We start from the raw sequence: 19326 nt of genomic DNA, 5'->3' as shown, positions 1-19326 counted from the left end.
AACTAGTCAGTTCTTTAGAATCTGTGTGCCTACAAGGGTAAGTATTATCTCATAGATCGGTTTAGCATCTATTTCACTCTGAGTTCAGTAAGTATTGAATGTTGTGATGATGTCATATTATAACATAGCTAACAGCGGAAGGGAAACTTTGGAATGATGCCTATTAAATTCCTTTAGCATGGATTGTTCTACTTGTTCAAGAAACCGATTATACCTACAACATATGCATTTAGGCAGAAAATAGTGATTTGCCCATTGAAACAGATTGCTCTCAGGGAGTTTCATTCCAGAAACAATTCACTCTAGGTCTATGTTTCTCACATATCAAGGACAAACTCGGGGAAAAAAAAAAATAAACTGAACATTACTCAATTCAAATCAGAACCCATTAAAGAAAAGGCTAAGGCAAAGGTATCAAAGTTCAGCCTACCCAAGTGTCAATGACTCTGTAAAGGTACTTTAGAACCATGTAATTACGTTTCTCAAAACACAGACATTTTTACTGGAGAGTGTACTAAAAGTCACTATCTACCCTTCATAATAACTATAAATAACCATATATTTGCCATAAGTTTCCTACATTTCCTTTCGTGTAGGTATTGGACATTTTATGGGAAAAGCGATTTAAAAGTTGCAATTACAAAACTTGTAACCTTGGAGGAGAAGTTTATTAGGTGAAGTTTATTTATCTCAAGGTCCTAGGAAAATAATGATAAAGTACTTTGCAGTTTAACACACTTTGAGTGACTGCCAACTAAACAGCATTTCACTCATTTGTTGAAACAGAAGGTCTACTGGGATTCACTGAATTTTGCAACTTTCCAATCATATGATTAAATATAATTAAGAAAAGACAAGACCTCTAACTTAAAAATATGCCAGCTTTACAGTGGAAAATAGACATGACCTTTGCACTAGAATTTAATCCAACTACGTAAAACTATTGAAATGATAATAAATTTCTTGCTAAAAACTACCTCATCACACCTAAAAGGAGCCAATAATAGTGTGTGCCTTGGACAAATAATGTTTTTAAGGAGAATTCTTAAATTTCCAGATCCACTAAGAAAAATTATTGCATATAATTACATAGACAGATATAATTACATAGATGATTAAATTCTTTGAGTCTTTTTCCTACAGAAAAAAATAAACCTAGTCTGAAATGGAATTCTCCAAAGTAATCCAGTAGAGAAGAGAGAGAGAAATCGTGTAGATTGGGAAGAGTGGTCTCTCTCCAAGCCCACACTGTTAGTGTTTCTCTTGGTATTTTATGCCCTTGTCCTGAAATCAGGTTCTCCAGAGGTGGGGCAGGGCAGGGCAATCTGTCTAGCAGAATCACAAACAGGCACATATTTATGCTGTTCAATTGGAAGTGAAGCATCAATACCCTTTTCCTTTGTTGGCGTGTTTGTTGAAACTTGTGATGACTTTCCTTTTAACCCAGGTTTGGCAGTACAATTTGAATTACACAGGAGAGTGATCTTTAACATATATTCACAGAACAGTGGTGAAGTCCAGCATTGTCTATCTAAAAAATTACTGAAGGAAAACTGAAAGCCAATAGTTATTTTTTCAGAGCTATCCCTAACTCAAAGAAATAAAAACTATGGAGAGGAAAAAGAGGTCCCTTCTTCCTAATTTGGGGTTATCACCAAAGCTGCATTACTAATTATTCTTTTACCATTTTCCTTCATGAACCCATTAGTTGATGCCTAGTTACACAGAATTCCTGAATGAGGAGCACGGACTTCTTCCCTAGTTCCAAGTGATTCCATCCTAGTTACTGTTACATAATTGAATGCCATTTTTATGGCCAAACACTCAGAAGTATCCTTTAAAAAAGGATGACATTCTCTGCCATTCCACTTGCCATATAGATTTCTCAAGTCTGGTCAGTCTATCTTTTACACAATATCCAACTTGTGTTCTATGTTGGAAGAATCCCTGGTAACTTTAGGAAGATAAGAACAGGGAAGAAGATGTGAAATGAAGGACGATAGAGTTGGCTGTTATACGGTATTACATGACTACTGCACCTTCCAAGACTTTACAGAAGATATCTCTCCTATTATTGAAATCATTCTTATAGTTTGAGACACAGGACCAACCGGAAATGACTCAAGTAGGATTAAAACTCCAGTAATACTGAGGCTCAGTGTAGGATATTGTTGCTCAAATCAAATCATTAGCTAACTATAAAGTATAAAATGAAAAAAAAAAAGGAAAGAAAGAAAAAGAAAAAAGGAAAGAAAGAAAAAGAAAAGGAAGGGTAGCCTTCTGTTCTAGGAGGGTATAGAAACTACATGAAGATTAAGAAGTTCAGAGAGAGGGAACCAGCAGTTAGCGTAATGGCTATGTCGCTGGACTCCCATGTAGTCGACAGCGGTTCGCGTCTCGGACCCGGTGGCTTAAAACTCACACCCGGTGCGTGTGCGTGCGTGCCCAAGATCCCGAGAGGAGAATGGAGGAGAAGGGATTGCGGCGTGACCATCCCCCCTGGGGGGTGATTTCTCGCTTTCTGTCTCTGTCTCTCTCTGTCTGTCTGGCGAGCGCACGCGCCCTATGGCAAAAATCTCTCTCTCAAAAAAAAAAAAAAAAAGAAGTTCAGAGAGTTAACTTTCTTTGAAATAAAAGTCTACCTGTTGGAGTTTCATGGAAAAGCAAACAATTCCCAAATTAAAACGTTATCTGGAAAAAGATTGATCCCACATCTTCGTATATAAAATGAGTCTCTTCTAAGCACTAAACTTTAATTAGCCCAGTAGGCTGAAGAGCTTTTGATGAGGGGAAAGATCATCATTCTGGAAACTGGATATCATCAGTGGATGTCAGAAAACATTCTGAAGCAGAGCACATCACATAAAGCAAAGATTTCTGAAAACCTGAACATACTGGACCATCTTCAATAAGACTGGCACAACAAAGTTCTATTTCTCTTTTTATTTATTTTTTTATTTTTTTGGAGAGGTTTTTGCTATAGGGAGCGTGCGCTCACCAGAAAGACAGAGAGAGACAGAGAGATAGAAAGTGAGAAATCACCCCCCAGGGGGGATGGCCACACAGCAATCCCTTCTCCTCCATTCTCCTCTCAGGATCTTGGGCACGCACGCATATGCGCCCAGCATGAGTTTTAAGCCACTGGGTCTGGGACGCGAACCACGGTTGACTACAGGGGAGTCCAGTGACATAGCCATTACGCTATCTGCTGGTCCCTATTTTTTTTTTTTTTTGAGAGTTTTTTGCTATAGGGTGCGTTCACTTGCCAGAAAGACAGAGGGAGACAGAAAGCAAGAAATCATCCCCCAGGGGGAATGGCCACGCCACAATTCCTTCTCCTCCATTCTCCTCTCAGGATCTTGGGCACACACGCACATCGCCCAGTGTGAGTTTAAGTCACCAGGCCCGGGAATTGAACCACGATCAACTACATGGGAGTCCAGCAACATTCCTATTCCTCTATTTATTCATTCTTTTCATTCATATTTTTTGACCATGAACTGTATCCCAGATAGTTCTAGGCACCAGCAACATAGTGAACAAAACAACTGAAAATGCCTTCCCTCACCAAGCTTTAATTCTATCTGGAAGAGACAATAACAAGATATATAACATGTTGAATGATCATGGGTGCAAAACAAAAATAATGGAAAACCATGTACAGGAAGTGTTAGGGAAAGGTTTTAATTGCAAATAGAGAAGTCACCAAGAAAGTAATATCAGCATAAGACCTAAAGGAGGTATGGAAATGAGCCAGGCAGATAACCATGAGGGTGTCAGGCAGGGAGGGCATGCTAGCCACAGGGAATGGCAAGAGCAAAGTCCTTCACAAACAGCAGCGTGAGACCAATGAGTCTTAAGCAAAATGAACAAGCAGGAAGCAAACGGGAGACAAGAGTGATAGAGATCATGGTGGTAGTTCATGAAGGAAGTAATGGCAGATTCTGACAGATTCTGGGAGACCAACTCATAGCAGGCATTTACAATACTCCAAATGAGAGATGATGTATCACTTGAACCAGTTTTGCATCATTACTCAATGTGAGATCTGGTGAGACACCTGAATATATGAGTATCTTCAAGTATTAAAACTGATCAGATAACTGGTGTAGAGAAAGACAGGAGTCAGAGACCAACAGCTGACATAATGGTTATGTTGCTGGACTCCCATATAACCCACCACGAATCAAGTCCCAGACCTAGCAGCTTACAACTCACACAGGGGACATGTACATGTGTACCCAAGATCCCAAGAGGAGAATGGAGGAAAAGGGACTACAGCATGGCCATCCCCACTGGGGGGTGATTTCACACTTTCTGTCTCTCTGTCTTTCTCTGTCTCTCTAGTGAGCACATGCACCCTATAGCAAAAATCTCTCAAAAACAGAAAAAAAAGGAAGGAAGGAAGGAAGGGAGGGAGGGAGGGAGGGAGGGAGGAATCAAGAAAGACTCCAAAGTTTCTGGTTCAAGCCACTAAGAAAATGGAAATGCTTACTGAAATGGAGAAATCTCTTAAAGGGCAAAGTATGGAACTTAACTTTAGACACGTTACTTCAAGAGTACTATTAGTCCTTCGCTAATTCAATGCCAATTAAATAAGGAAAGAAGTCTAGACTAGAGAGATACAAATACACATGTCATTGGCATGTTGATGAATTAGTTTGGGACTTTAAACATAAGTCCTCTTCAGAGATTTATCAATGGTTTTATCATTTTATCACTTTCTCAATGTTGGCTCTGTCATTCAACAAAACTCCATCAATCAGAAAGAGATGAATTATAACAGAAGCTCAACTTTGGTTAATTAATATTTCTAAGAAAGCATTTCTATTCAGAACAGTTGTTTTAAAGGCAATTAGTCCTCAACTGATCACACATTTAACAAATATTTACTGAGCTCCTATCATGAACTAGCATCGCAAAACACTGAAAATGCAGTCGTGAACAGATATACAGGGTGGCTCTTGTCTTCTGAGGAATTAGCAGAATGGAGACCTAATGAAACATCACATATACATTTAATCAATGAATAGTAACTGTGGCAAGTGCTCTGTAAGAAGTTATTGAGTGTAAACTATTTGTGCGTTCTTTTTCTTCCTGGATGGCTTCCCCCCCCCCCCGCCCTGACACCAAATATATTCCCAATATCCTTCTTCTCCATCACTACAGTCTCTTGGGGACCAATTACATCACCAGAATGGCACACATACTCCCCAGAAGATAAAGTTTCTTAAGAATGCTAAAGCATTCAGGGCCATCTTAATCTTTAAGACTCTTAAATTAAAATACTGTGTCCTTCTCTTTCAACGTTGAATTCTCTATACAATTAAAAGTGATCTCTCACCTTTCTGGGACCAGAGATCATAAAAAATAAAGTGTAGTTTGCATCTGACTGAAAAAAAAAAAAAAGAAATAGAATTCTACACCTGAATTCTACTCTAAGCTAACTATTCACAGAGAATTTTAAAAGGAGAATAAGAACCAAAGTAGCCGTAGAGTCACAGCTGACTGCTGTAGTATAAACACAGGAATGAAATTTTAGAGCTATATAATATGGATCAAGTTAGAGAGGACATAATCCAATATGACCTTCATGTGATAGAATGAAAAACACAAGCTCCAGAAGATAGCTTTTGAGCAAGCAGAAAGGCCAAGACTAGACCAAACTCCCCAAACCTTAATTCAGGCCCCCTAGTAAATTCACCCCTGTAGTTTCCTATCAGATCAAAGGAAAAGGAAAAATAGCGCTAAGATACTAGTAAGACTTTTTCCTTTGGAAGTCTTCTTTCAAAGGATGCTTTATGAATTATATGCAGCAAGAAACCCAGAAGACCTACAGGATAATAAAAGCCAACTCTTGATATAGTTTGAGGAATGGATCAAAGATCATAACTTCTAAATTATAATACTGGCCACTTCACAATCACTCCCGTTGATAACAGATCTGTCCACAACATATAAACTGCCCAAGGACTGGTAGAACTTTTTCATTAAAATTGTGTTGTAGGACTGGCAGGGGGATAGTATAAAGATTTATGCCTGGGCTTCTTTTTCTCCATGAACTAGCTAAACAGTCTCAAATACAATTAATATTAAGGACTGAGAATAAAAGCTGATGTCACTTAATGCTTCAGTTGCTAAAGGATAAATAAATAACAGTGAGTAGATCTCTTTCAGGTTTATTGCAGAAGAAAATGCAGATGATCTCTAAAAACTAAAATACCAGAGTATTTAAACTCTGAGAGGATTTTTAGCATAGAGGTTATTGGTTCAGAAGGAAGAGAGGAAGAAACCCCAAAAGAGCAAAAAGTAAAAGAGCTTCAAGAGATGTCATTAGAGATGGAGGACATAGAAATATGTTATGAATAGCTTTTCTCATTTAAGAAAAAGTATTAATTAGCTGTCAAACAGAAGAGTTAAAACAAATACACCCACTAAAGGTACCTATTTAACAGAGAATTACCAGGCAAGTGAAAAATAAAATATTGAAAAATTAGGTCTCTTTTCCGGATACCACCTGTGAGGGCCAGGAGTTAATGACTTTTTTCATGAGCACAGTTTAAGTCATGGAAGATAAATCACCATGGGTTTTTACTAAACTTTTTTAAAGTATGTTATCTCTACAAGGCTAAGCCACCTAGAAATCTGTGGTGAGAAGTCAAAATTTCTCCACCATTATCAAATGAATCAAGTTTTTGCATAGGGTGTATGCACTCTCTGTAGAGAAGAGAGACAGAGGAAGACAGTAAGAGGGAAAGTGAGAAATCACCTCCCTGGGGAGATAGCCAGGACACAATCCCTTCTCCTCCATTCTTCTCCTGAGATTTTGGACACACATGCACACGTGCCCAGTGTGATTTCTAAGCCGCCAAGTCCAAGACTCTAATTGCCACGTGGGAGTCCAGCATCTTTACCACCATGTCACCTGCTGGTCCAAGTTTTAAAAATCCCAAACAGTTGAAGACATTCAATATCACTTAAAACTGTGAAAATATGAATAAATTCTTAACCTTATAAAATGTAAGTCTGAGTAAATTTTTTTAAATGCACTTAAATCGATGAGTACATTTTGATTACAAATAACATAACTATGAATTTTTTTTTTGTCACACACTGGCATATAAATTTTAATGAGGACTATGGAGTGTACCTACCCTATGACTGTTATTTTATTCTATTACACACAGAGCTTCATGGATAACTAATTATCACACACTGGCCTATAAATTTGCATGAGGATTATGGAGTATACCTACCTTATGACTGCTATTTTATTCCACTACATGCATTGGAGCTGTTTTTCTTTATTTTTCCTATTTATTATTATTATTATTATTATTTATACATTCAATCACTATACATGATTTAGATAGTAAAGAGACTTTACCTAGCATGACATATACCTCAGTCCAACCTAGTTAAGAACACTATACACATCCTCATCAACAGATGGTAAACCATATCTGTATCCCAAAATGTCTTACCTCCCTATTTTTCCCCCAAGTTTCCTTCCCTATGCTCTTCCCCTCCCACACTCTCCTTCTACTTTGTCTCTAGTGTACATAACAATTTTTAATGCTTTTATGTCCTCCAGTCTTTCGGTCTCTACCATACACTGTGAACAGTCAGTTTATGTTAAGTGGAGACATACAATGTCTCTCTTTCATACCATACCTTGCTTCACTCAGCAACAAATCTTTCATATCCGTCCAAGAAACGTATAAGCTATGCTTCAGAAAATAAAAGTTCTTCTTTTAACTCACAAAAGAACCTTCTTGAGATAATAAATATTTCATTGCCCTGATTCAATCATTACATATTGGATGCCTGTACTGAAAAATCATACTGTACCTCATAAATAGGTACAACTATTTAAAAGATAATAAAATCATTTTTAAAATATAAATAAATAAATAGCTCCTTCATTCAGAAAAGGAAAGACTATTAGAGGATTGCTTCTTTATAGCTCACCTGTTCTTACTGCTCACAAGTGATAAAAGAATAAAAATCATTTATTTCTGACTCCAAAATGATCTATGTAGAACCAGAACAGCAGACATAAATCCTTTTCCATCCCCAACCACAGCAGAAGACTTGCACCTATCTTTGCTTTATATTCTTAAACTCAACGTAAGAACAATGATTTTGTTCTTGTCATTCCTTGAATTGTAAGATAGTCTATTAAACTTATTTCAAACATTCCAATAAGATAAAGAGAGCTATGTAAGAGCTCATTGCTGTACTCCCAATACGTAAAACAGTGCCTTTTGTACATCGCTTGCTCAAAAACATTGGTTGAATTAGGCTGATTTGAATTAAATTATAGACTATAAAAAGGATAGCCTACAATTTTGTTTCTGAAAATGAAATGCACTGGTATTTTCATGGAATGATGACAATGAAAAATCAACCACTACATTATAACCAAGTTTATATATTACGTAATTGTTATATGTCAACGGAAGAAGATTCAGTCTAGACTGTATTACTGAATCTATATGTAAGAAAAGCTCTGTTATCATGAGTTAATGAAGCCTGAGAATTTGTATAAGGCTAAACAATTTACAGAGCTATGTCCATAGATACATCTATGTATGTAAATATACATACATACTGCATATATTGTATATTTGTTCACATACACTAAATATTTTATATAGCATACACATATAGGCATTATTATCCACTTTTTGTTGATAATAAAACCAAAGTTCTAAGAAACTCTCTTTCTTGTAGCTAACAAGAGACAGAGTCTAGAAGTTAAATTCAGGTCTCTAAACTTCAAATTCAGGTGAACCTTCTACTTGCTTTTGGCTAAATATTTAAAATATGACATGTTTTTACTTGAAATAATAGCTAGTTTCTGGTAACCATCATTGTCTTGACAACTCCCCTCCCAGCAAGGAATGGATAATAAGTCAGACAAGATCTCACAAGATGCCTTGGCATTTGGTGACTATGAATATGTCTTGGCTATCATATTTTGGTTCTTGAGTTTATTATTTCTAAAATACTATCGAATGTCATATAAGTTGAGATTTCTTCTAATTGCTTATAAAAATCAGAATTAAAACAATAGAACTCAATTAAATAGGGGTAATCTAGCAGTGACTCAAAGGCTGTCCTGCATCCACATCAATGCAAAATAAAAGTAGAAATAGAATCCTTTATTCCCTACCCCAACCAACACTACACTCATCAGTTATTTATATGTGAAGGCTAAAGAAAGGTGCTCCCAGGCTCAACTATCTTGCCCTATACTTGTTTCCCCAGGTCAGGGCTCCATATGAACAGCCACGTCTCACCTGGCTGTCTCCTTCCACTCCATCTCCTGCCCATCCACGGCCAGCAGCTCGTCCAGTTCGGTGAAGAGCTGAGGGGGTGCTGGGCTGTCATCCTCCTCTCCCAAGATGAATCGGATGCGTTCGGCTGCAGGAGAGACTGCAGAAGTAAAAATACTGTGGTTAAACACTGGCTGTACAACCCTGAGGAAAGTGTAGCTTCGAGATCTTCCTCTCTCCCCAGGGTGGTTGGGCTTCCCTTCTACATTTTCAGTGGACATCTTTCTTGCTGAGCTTCTCTTATCCCTTATCAAGTGCCAAAAAGAAATTAAAGTCTCTCTCTATTCTTTTGGTCCCAACTATATCTCTGTTCTCTAGAAGGACAGCACTCCAGTTCTGTGTGGTGTGTGACAAAGAACCTTTAGCCCTCAGATGAGCTGAGGTTCAACCACACAACGTCCTCTCCCTCCCCACTTGTGACCCATCCAAAATTATTAAACAGAAAGCGGCTTGAACCAATTACTTTTTCATACAGCAGTGGGAGGGGAAACAGAGCACCCCAATCCTAAGTGTCCCCCAGGTCCCCGCCTCCCACCCACCCTCCCTCTATCCAATGCTCAAAGCCCATGCCTTTGCAGGCTGCTCATTGCCCATAACTGGTTAACTGCAAAGTTGATGAAGGAATATTTAACAAGATGGGGCCTCTCCTTTACATAATGGCAGTACCCAAAAATGTTTAGTCACACTTTAATGCACTTGAAAAACAAGCTCAAGTAAAACATTGGACACCTGAGGAAGAAAATAGACATTCTAACACACCCAAGCACATAATTGAATGCCCTACTAGCTCCTTTTGACCCCATCTCCTGAAAAATCATGTAATGAAAAATTAACTAGAATTTCCCCAAGTCATGGGTTATTTTTCCTTTCTAAAAAAGAAAGAGAAAAGCATTTAGATACTGATGGTCATATTATAAAACTAAGTTTAAGAAAATGTTCTTTATGATTCCTCGATAAAAACCAAGAATGGTATATACATGTGAATGCAGTTCTAGCATGTGTGTTACACACACATACACAAACACACACACACATTTATTTAAATATAAATTTGTAAAAATACATGTACACAAACAACCTAATAAAGCAAGAAAAATCTCGACTATTTGAAAACTACCATAGTATACTGTGTTGTTGGAAAAGTCATGATGCATTTTTTCTGCTTTTCTAAGTAAAAATGCATCATGGTTTTTCTGACAGCCCAGTAAGATAGAATAAAATTTCACAAACCAAAATTTGCTGGAAATAAACCCATAAATAATATTCAACCTAACAAGTAATCAAACTATTAAAATAAAATATATGCTTAACCTATTTAGATGACTAAAGTCATAATAAAAAAAAAAAAAAGATAATACCCTATGTGGACAAGAGTTTAGGAATTGGGCAACAGCACCTCCCAATTTATGACTCTGATAGGAGCCTAAATGGGAACATATCTCCAAATTTGGAAGGCTATGAAAATGTTTTAAGTGTGAATATCTTGTGAAACACCAATTCTTTCATTAGAAATACATTCGTTCCAAGTAAATAAGAGTTATCTCGAAAATTTAGCTACAGAGGTAATTAACGCACCTTTGTTTTTGTTTGCGTTCATTTATTTTTAATTAACCATAATTATATATATTTATGGAAATATCGTGATGTTTTGATCTGTGTATATAAAAATTGATGAGTGATGAATACGTTAATTAGCCTACTGTATTGTTTTTCATTGAGAAAAAAACTAAATGTTCAAAAGGAGAATGGGTTAAATAAAGTAAGGCGCAATTCTACAATAAAATACTATGCAGTCATAAAATATGAAGTTGAGATTACTGTGATTTTCTGACAGACATATTACATAAAGTTATGTTTAAAAAATGGACCTAAAGCAATCCCATTTTAGTAAAGGACAAATACGCACATATATCCATAAGAGAAAGTCTGGATATATGTATATTTTGGTTACCACAGTTTAGTTAAATAACACTATGCTCACAACAATGCAATTTAAATTTCAGTTAACATGGTATATTAACTGCAACTGTATGATGCTCGAACTTTGTTGCTAACTCTTTAGTCCACAGTTACTATGTATTAGGTCATCGAGAAAGTCATGATGTATTTTTCTATATTTTTCTAAGTAAAAAATGTGTCCTGGCTTTCCCAATGACCCAATAACTAAGAAATTGATCATTGATCAATGACGGCACTTTTCAAAATATCTGTACAAGGGGACCAGCAGTTTGCATAATGGCTATGTCGCTGGACTCTCATGTAGCCAACCACAGTTTGAGTGGCTTAAACTCACGCCAGGCACATGTGCATGCGTGCCCAAGATCCCAAGAGAAGAATGAAGGAGAAGGGATTCTGGTGTGGCCATCCCCCGGGTGGGGGAGGTGATTTCTCACTTTCTATCTCTCTGTCTCTCTCTGTCTTTCTGGTGAGCTTACGCGCCCTATAGCAAAAACTTCTCAAAAAAAAAAAAAAATATATATATGTCCAGTGACTGGTCATGGCACAGTTGTTATTCAGTTCATGCACAGACAGCAAAGTGTGTAAGCATGTAGCTTTTTAGTTTCCCAGTGATAAATACATATGATGTGGATAATCAAAATAGAGGATTGGTCATCAAAGCCTGAACTATGGCCCAAAACCAAAAATTAATAACACTAAAAGTGAAATTTGTACCAAATGTAAATGAAACAATAAAGGACATTGCTGTCCATGAGAATGTTGCCACTGCTGCTATTCACTATTTGAGAAATTCTAGATATTCAGTCAGAGGAATTTAGTGAAGGTGACCTTTTCTTATAACTTATTAAAATAGCTGTGATAAAAAGCATGATAATGTCCTAGCGGCACTGGTAAATACATATATATATGTGTATCTCTTCATATTATAAAACTCGACCTGGGAAAACTTCCCTTCAGATTTCAAGGAGAAATAAAATAATTTTGAGACAAAGAAAAACTGATGGAATTCACCAACACTGAACTGGCTCTTCTTCAAGAAATACTCAAGGGAGTACCATATTTGGAAACAAAAGGAGGAAGGATAGCACCATGGAAACACATGAAGCTATAAAACTCACCAGTACAACTACCATGCAAAGAAGGAGAAATTATTCATTCCCTTAAACTATGGAAATCTACCAAATAACAAAGAGAAACAACAGTAGGGAAAAAAAAAAAAACAGAAAACACACAACAATCAGGGATCAAACAATGAAATGGCAGTTGAAAATTTATATATCATTTGTGGACCAATGGAATAGAATAGAGACCCCAGAAATAACCCCCAAAACTGATCTTTGACAAAGGATATCAGTCAATCCATTGGGAAAAGGAAAACCTCTTCAGTAAATAGTGCTAGAAAAATTGGGTATCCACCTACAGAAAGATGAAACTGAACCCCCATCTTTCACTATTAACAAAAATCAACTCAAAATAGATCAAAGATCTGAACCTAAGACCTCAAACAATAAAACTACTGGTGGAAAATGCTGGGGAAACTCTGAGAGACATTGGAGTAGTCAAAGACTTCTTAATAAGACTCCCAAAGCACAGGCAATAATCCCTACAATAGACAAGTCGGACTGTATCAGACTAAGAAGTTTCTGCACAGCAAAGGACACAGTAACAAATGTGAATCGACAACCCTCAGAAAGAGAAAATGTTTTTGTTAAATATGCCTCAGACAAGGGACTGATAACCAGAATACACAGGAAACTCAAGTGCCTTATGTGAAAAAAAAATGATTAACCCAATTAAAAGACAGGAAAATGAGCTGAACAAAAATCTCTCTAAGGAAGACATACAAACAGTCAAAAAGCATATGAGGAAATGGTCAACATCCCTCTTCATAAGGGAGATGCAGATAAAAACCACAATGAGATACCACCTAACCCCTGTCAGAATGGCAAAGATTAAGAATATAAAAAGTGGTAAGTGTTGGCGAGGATGTGGTGAAAAGGGAACCCTCCTACACTGTTGGTGGGAATGTAAACTGGTTAGCCACTGTGAAGAATAATATGGAGGTTCCTCAAAGATCTACAAATAGAACTACCATTTGATCCAGCAATCCCACTTCTGGGTATTTACCCAAAAGACAGGAGAACGCTCAGTCAGAAAAGTGCTTGCACATCTATGTTTATTGCAGCATTATTCACAATTGCCAAGACATGGAACCAACCTAAATGTCCACAAACTGATGAATGGATTGGAAAAGTGTGGTATATATACTCTATGGAATACTACTCAGCCATAAAAAATAACAAGACCCTGGAATTTGATAGAAAATGGTCAGATATGGAGGATCTATTGCTGAGTGAAGTAAGCCAGGCTATGAAAGAAAGATATTGTATGTATCCACTCAATATATACCGACTATCCGCACTCTATAATAGAGAGCAAAAATTCGGAGGACATAAACACAGTGAAGGTACTTAATGAGAATAGGACAGTGTGGAATGGGGTAAGTGAAGAGAAGAGGATAGAGAAAGATAGCAAGTGAACAATAGAGAGACAGGACGTTAGTGAAGCATAATGGCTATGTCGCTGGACTCCCAGGTAGTTGACCACGGTTTGAGCACGGACCCAGCGGCTTAAACTTACGCCGGGCACGTGTGAGTACGTGCCCAAGATCCCGAGAGGCGAATAGAGGAGAAAGGATTGTGGCGTGGCCATACCCCCTGGTGGGGTGATTTCTCGCTTTCTGTCTCTCTATCTCTCTTTGTCTTTCTGGCGAGCACACGCACCCTATAGCAAAAAACTCTCCAAAAAAAGAAAAAGAAAAAGTAATGTAATACACTGTAAAGTTATATGCAATTCAATGTAATATAAACAAGATTATGATGATAATAAAAAATTAAATAAAACATTTATATATCATTAACATCATGGGGTCAGCAGGTGGTATGGCATTTAAGTCAGTGGGCTCTCAGATGGCAACTTTGAGTCCTGGACCCAATAGTTTGAAACTCATGGTGTGTGCATGCGCACGTGTGTGTGTGCACCCAAAATCCCAAGAAGAGAATGGAGAAGAACGGATCACAGTATGGCCATCCCCTGAAAGGGTGATTTCTAACTTTCCCTCTCTATCTCTCTCCAGTGAGTGCATGTACCCTATGGCAAATAATAATAATAACAATAATAAATAATGTAAACAGATTAAACTCCCCAATCAAAACTGTGATTGGATGAACAGTTTCATTAAAAACTTTTTTTAAAAAGCTCTCAATATGCTGTTTGTAAAAAACACATTTCACTGGTAAAGACATAGATCGAAAGTGAAGAGATGGGAAATGTTGTTTCATGCAAATAGAATATACAGAAAAAAGCAGATGTTGCCATCCTAATATCAGACAAAATAGACTTCAAGATATCTGTAAAAAGAGACCAAGAAGGTCTCAATATTGTATTAAATCTTGTCAATATTGTATTAAAGGCATGAACTCACCAAGATGATATAATGATTATTAATATTTATGCACCCAGCATTGAGGCACCCAATACATAAAATAAAGACCATTAGACCTTAAAGGAGGCACAGATAATATGAGATTTCAACACTCACCCTCACAATTGGATTGACCATCTACACAAAAAATAGACAAAGAGACACTGGAGTGAAATGATGAGATAAACCAAATGGACCTGGCAGACATTTATAGAACATTTTATCCAATGAATACAATACACGGTTTTTACAGCAGAACATGGAACATTTTCTAAGACTAACTACATAATAGGGCACAAAATAAGCCTCTACAAATTAAAAGAATAAAAATTATACCTAGCATCTTCTCTGACCATATTAAAGTTAAATTTGAATTCAACGACCAAAAGAAATTTTGAAAATACACAAGTATGTGGAAATTAAGCAGCATCCTCCTGAACAACTCAGATCTACTAAAGAAATTAAGAAGGATATTTATACGTTTCTTGAAGCAAATAATAACAAAAATACTATACTCTAAAACCTCTGGGATACAGCAAAGGCAAGTCTAAGAGGGAAATTTGTGGCGATTAGTGCTCATAAGAAAAAAAAAAACTAACAACTTCTCTAGTCATAGAAGGGAAAAAAACCACACTCCATTTTATAAATTGTACAGTAGGAGGAAATTAAGCACTATTCCAACTACTTACAAGAACTTACAAAGGGATAAACTGCTTTAATACAATGTTTCTAACACATTAAAATTAAAATTTTTGAGAGGTTTTTACTATAGGGTGCATGCACTCGTCAGAAAGACAGAGAGAGACAGAGAGACAGAGAGCGAGAAATCATCCCACAGAGGGGATGGCCACACCTCAATCCCTTCTCCTCTATTTTCCTTTCAGGATCTTGGGCATGCACGAACACGCACCTGGTGTAAGTTTAAGCCACCAGGTTCAGGACTCGAACGGCAGTTGACTACATGGGAGTCCAGCAACATAGCCATTACACCAACTGCTGGTCCCAATTTTTGTTTTTAATGATACATAATGTATATATTGGGTCACTGGAAAAGTCATGACACATTTTTGCATAGAAAACACATCATGATTTTTCCAATGACCCAACATTTATGAGGTACAGTGTCATGTTCAGTAACTAACACAATATGTAGTCATCGAATCAGGTTACTTGGCATATTGATCATCTCAAATATTTATCATTACTAAATTGGGAACTTTCAAAAATTTTTAGCTGTTCTGAAATGTACAATAAATTTTTTTTTCCTTAATGTGCTATCAAACACTAGACCCTATTCCTCTTATCTAACTGTAATTTGATGTCTATTAACCAACAGCTCATTATATTCCCTTCTGCCTCATCCTTTCCATCCTTTAGTTATCGTTATTCTATGCTCTACTTTGATTAAATGTTTTCAGTTTCCACATATGAGTGAGAATATGTGATTCTCCTTTTTCTATGCCTGGGTTATTTCATTGATCAATGTTTCTAATACTTTAAATTAGAGATTATTAAATAAATACTAGTTTGGGCCAGCAGGTGGTATGGTGGTTAAGGCTCTGGATTTCCAATGGTTGACAGCGTCTCAAGTCTTGAACCCAGCAGTTTGAAAATCAAATAGATACATAAATGAATAAATATTTGAAAATAGTAATAATAAATAAGTACTAGTTTTACAAAAATTTTCCCTTCCTTCTATCTTTATAGACAACAGCAAGGGAGAGTTCAGTGACTAGAAAAAATGTTAAAAGTCAAAGAACAGTATAACTTTTCCAATTGACTATCAGGACCCCTTCATATAATTTCAACTTCATGGTTATTTTTATGGACCTGCACTACCGTGCAAAACAAGAACTGCTTGTATACACATCTTTAAAATGTTACACAACTCATTTCTAGGGCTTACCTTTTCTTTCATTCTCTTTTCTACAAATCTAAAGCTTGTAGAATTCATTCCTGTATTTATTCAGCAAATATTTACTGAACTCTCTCTATCCTTTCGATAGGCTTTGTTTGGGGCTCTGTTAAAGCAAAGAACTTGACAAAAACATCTTTGTTCTTATTGAACGTACATGCCAGTAGGGGAAATAAACATTAACTAAGTAATTAACTGTTAAGTGAATAAAAATACTTGCTACCTACAAGTGTTAGTGAACTTTAAGTACCTGAATATATATTGATAAAGGGTACAATGGGTATGTTTTATTTCTATAATCCAAAATAATGACTTGAAATTTCTTAATTATCTCTAGAGCAACAACAACAAACAAAAACTAAAGTTTCAGGATTCCAGATTCCAAGTGTAACAACATTTGCAATGAGTTTTCAACCAAGAAACGAGATGTGTTCATTATTTTAGGGGGTCAGGAAGGGCATGAAAATGAAGAAATGGGAAGAATTTGGACTCGAAACAATGTTTTTAAGAAATAAAGTGTTCACACTACTAAAAGGTTAGTCACTTTATTTATCATAGTGGTCCTGATATTGACGGTCGTAAATCTGATTCACATTTTATAAACATTCAACATCAAAGATCCCTAAGGTAGGGAATCAGTAGTTAACGTAATGGCTATGTCGCTGGACTCCCACATAGTTGACCGTGGTTCGAGTCCCGGACCCGGTGGCTTAAAACTCATGCTGGGCGCGTGTGCATGCGTGCCCAAGGTCCCAAGAGGAGAATGGAGGAGAAGGGACTGCAGCGTGACCATCCACCCTGGGGGGTGATTTCTCGCTTTCTGTCTCTATGTCTCTCTCTCTGTCTGGTGAGCACACGCCCTATAGTGAAAACCTCTCCAAAAAAAAAAAAAAATCCCTAAGGTAGAATGAGCTTTTAGAAGACAAAAGTCTATTAAGTTTTTGTCATTTCTAAAGATGGGATATAGGTCTCTCCTCACCTCTCACACAGAAGAATAAATGTCTCTCCTGCATTAAAACAAAAAAAGAAACAAGCAAAAAAAAAAAAAAAAAAAATTCTGCATAGACAGCACGCTTCCCTGGCCAGCTCTAAGCCACAAAGCATTACTCTGTGCTCTGACAATCCACATTCAGAAAAACATAAATCACCCCATTTTAGACAGCAACTCAGCAGTGATTTTGACAAAATGGAATGGAATATGGACACAATATTATCTCCAGCTCCAACTTTCTAAGTACTTTGCTTAACACTTGCATTGGCTATCATAAGTGATAAGTAGAGGCCTAGTATAACAGTCTTTAGAAGTCAATAATTCCAAAATTATGTGTCGTAACTAGTTTGCTGTTGTAGAAGTTTCTCTTTTAAGTTACTCTCCCAACTTTTCCCAGTAATTAGAAGGGGTCATAGCAACTGTGCTGTAAATACGGACCTATCCTCTGTGACAGTAAATACCCTTCCCAATTACTAACACCACTTTTAACACAAAGATATGTGAAAAGTGTGAGTCCTCATAACAGAGAATGTCAGGAACTCATTTTTTCCTATAATCTTTTTTTTTTTTTTTTTGGAGAGGTTTTTGCTATAGGGCGCGTGCGCTCGCCAGACAGACAGAGAGACAGAAAGCAAGAAATCATCCCCCAGGGGGGATGGCCATGCCGCAATCCCTTCTCCTCCATTCTCCTCTCGGGATCTTGGGCACGCACGCACACGTGCCCGGCGTGAATTTAAGCCACCGGGTCTGGGACTCGAACCGCGGTCAACTACGTGGGAGTCCAGCGACATAGCCATTATGCTAACTGCTGGTCCCTTTCCTATAATCTTTGATCACTTAGAGACATAAACTACATACAAAAGACAGCATCACACTGAGATTAGTGGCATAGACCACGATGCCTGACTGGCTGGGTTTGAATCTCAACTTGGCTACTTATTAGCTGCAGATTTGAGATGTTAATAAATCTGTCCATGTCTAAAGTTCCCAACTTAGAAAATGAAATCATGATTATTATTGTGATGGCAGCTACAACAAAAGGTTTAAATTTGTTTCTAAAATTGCAAAACCTGCTTAGTTTCTTTAATTTTTTTTAGATTTTTTTTTTTTTACATAGGGTGTGTATAGTCACAGGAGAGAGACAGATAGATAGTGAAAGTGAGAAATCCCTCCCCCAAAGGGAATGGCCATGTCACAATCCCTTCTCCTCCATTCTTCTCTCAGAATTTTGGACATACACATACACACACCCAGAGTGGTTTTCTTTTTTTTTTTCAGGCTGCCGGGTTTAAACAAGAACCACAGAGTTGGCCAAGTAGAATCAAGCACCTTAACCACCATGCCACCTGCTGGCCCCTGCTTAGCTTTATTATTTTTTTTAAGACAGATTTTTGCGATAGGGTGTGTGTGTTTACCAGAGAGACAGAGAGACAGAAAACTAGAAATCACCCTCCAGGGGGATGGTTATGCCCCAATCCCTTCTCTGTTCTCCTCTCAGGATTTTGGGCACACATATCTAGCATGAATTTTAAACTGCCAGGTCTGGGACTTGAACTGGGGTCAATTATGTGGGAGTCCAGCAATGTAACCATTATGCCAGCTGCTGGTCCTGTTAGCTTTTTTTTTTTGGTGTGGA

At 37.2% G+C, this 19326-nt stretch overlaps 1 protein-coding gene across 3 annotated transcripts in view; it reads right to left on the bottom strand.

The window, feature by feature from the left end:
- The window catches only part of SLC4A4 (solute carrier family 4 member 4), a 493683-nt gene that overhangs the window by 256405 nt on the left and 217952 nt on the right, over window positions 1-19326 (bottom strand). For all 3 annotated transcript variants that reach the window (XM_006142902.2, XM_014585732.2, XM_027769728.1), the window contains one exon: window positions 9306-9441. In XM_006142902.2, coding sequence (XP_006142964.2) covers window positions 9306-9441 — 136 coding nt within the window. The remainder of the gene's footprint in view (window positions 1-9305; window positions 9442-19326) is intronic.

The sequence above is a fragment of the Tupaia chinensis genome, unplaced genomic scaffold, assembly GCF_000334495.1.
Source record: "Tupaia chinensis unplaced genomic scaffold, TupChi_1.0 Scaffold000086_1, whole genome shotgun sequence".
Lineage (NCBI taxonomy): Eukaryota > Metazoa > Chordata > Mammalia > Scandentia > Tupaiidae > Tupaia > Tupaia belangeri.
This window is presented reverse-complemented; position numbering and strand designations above follow the sequence as displayed.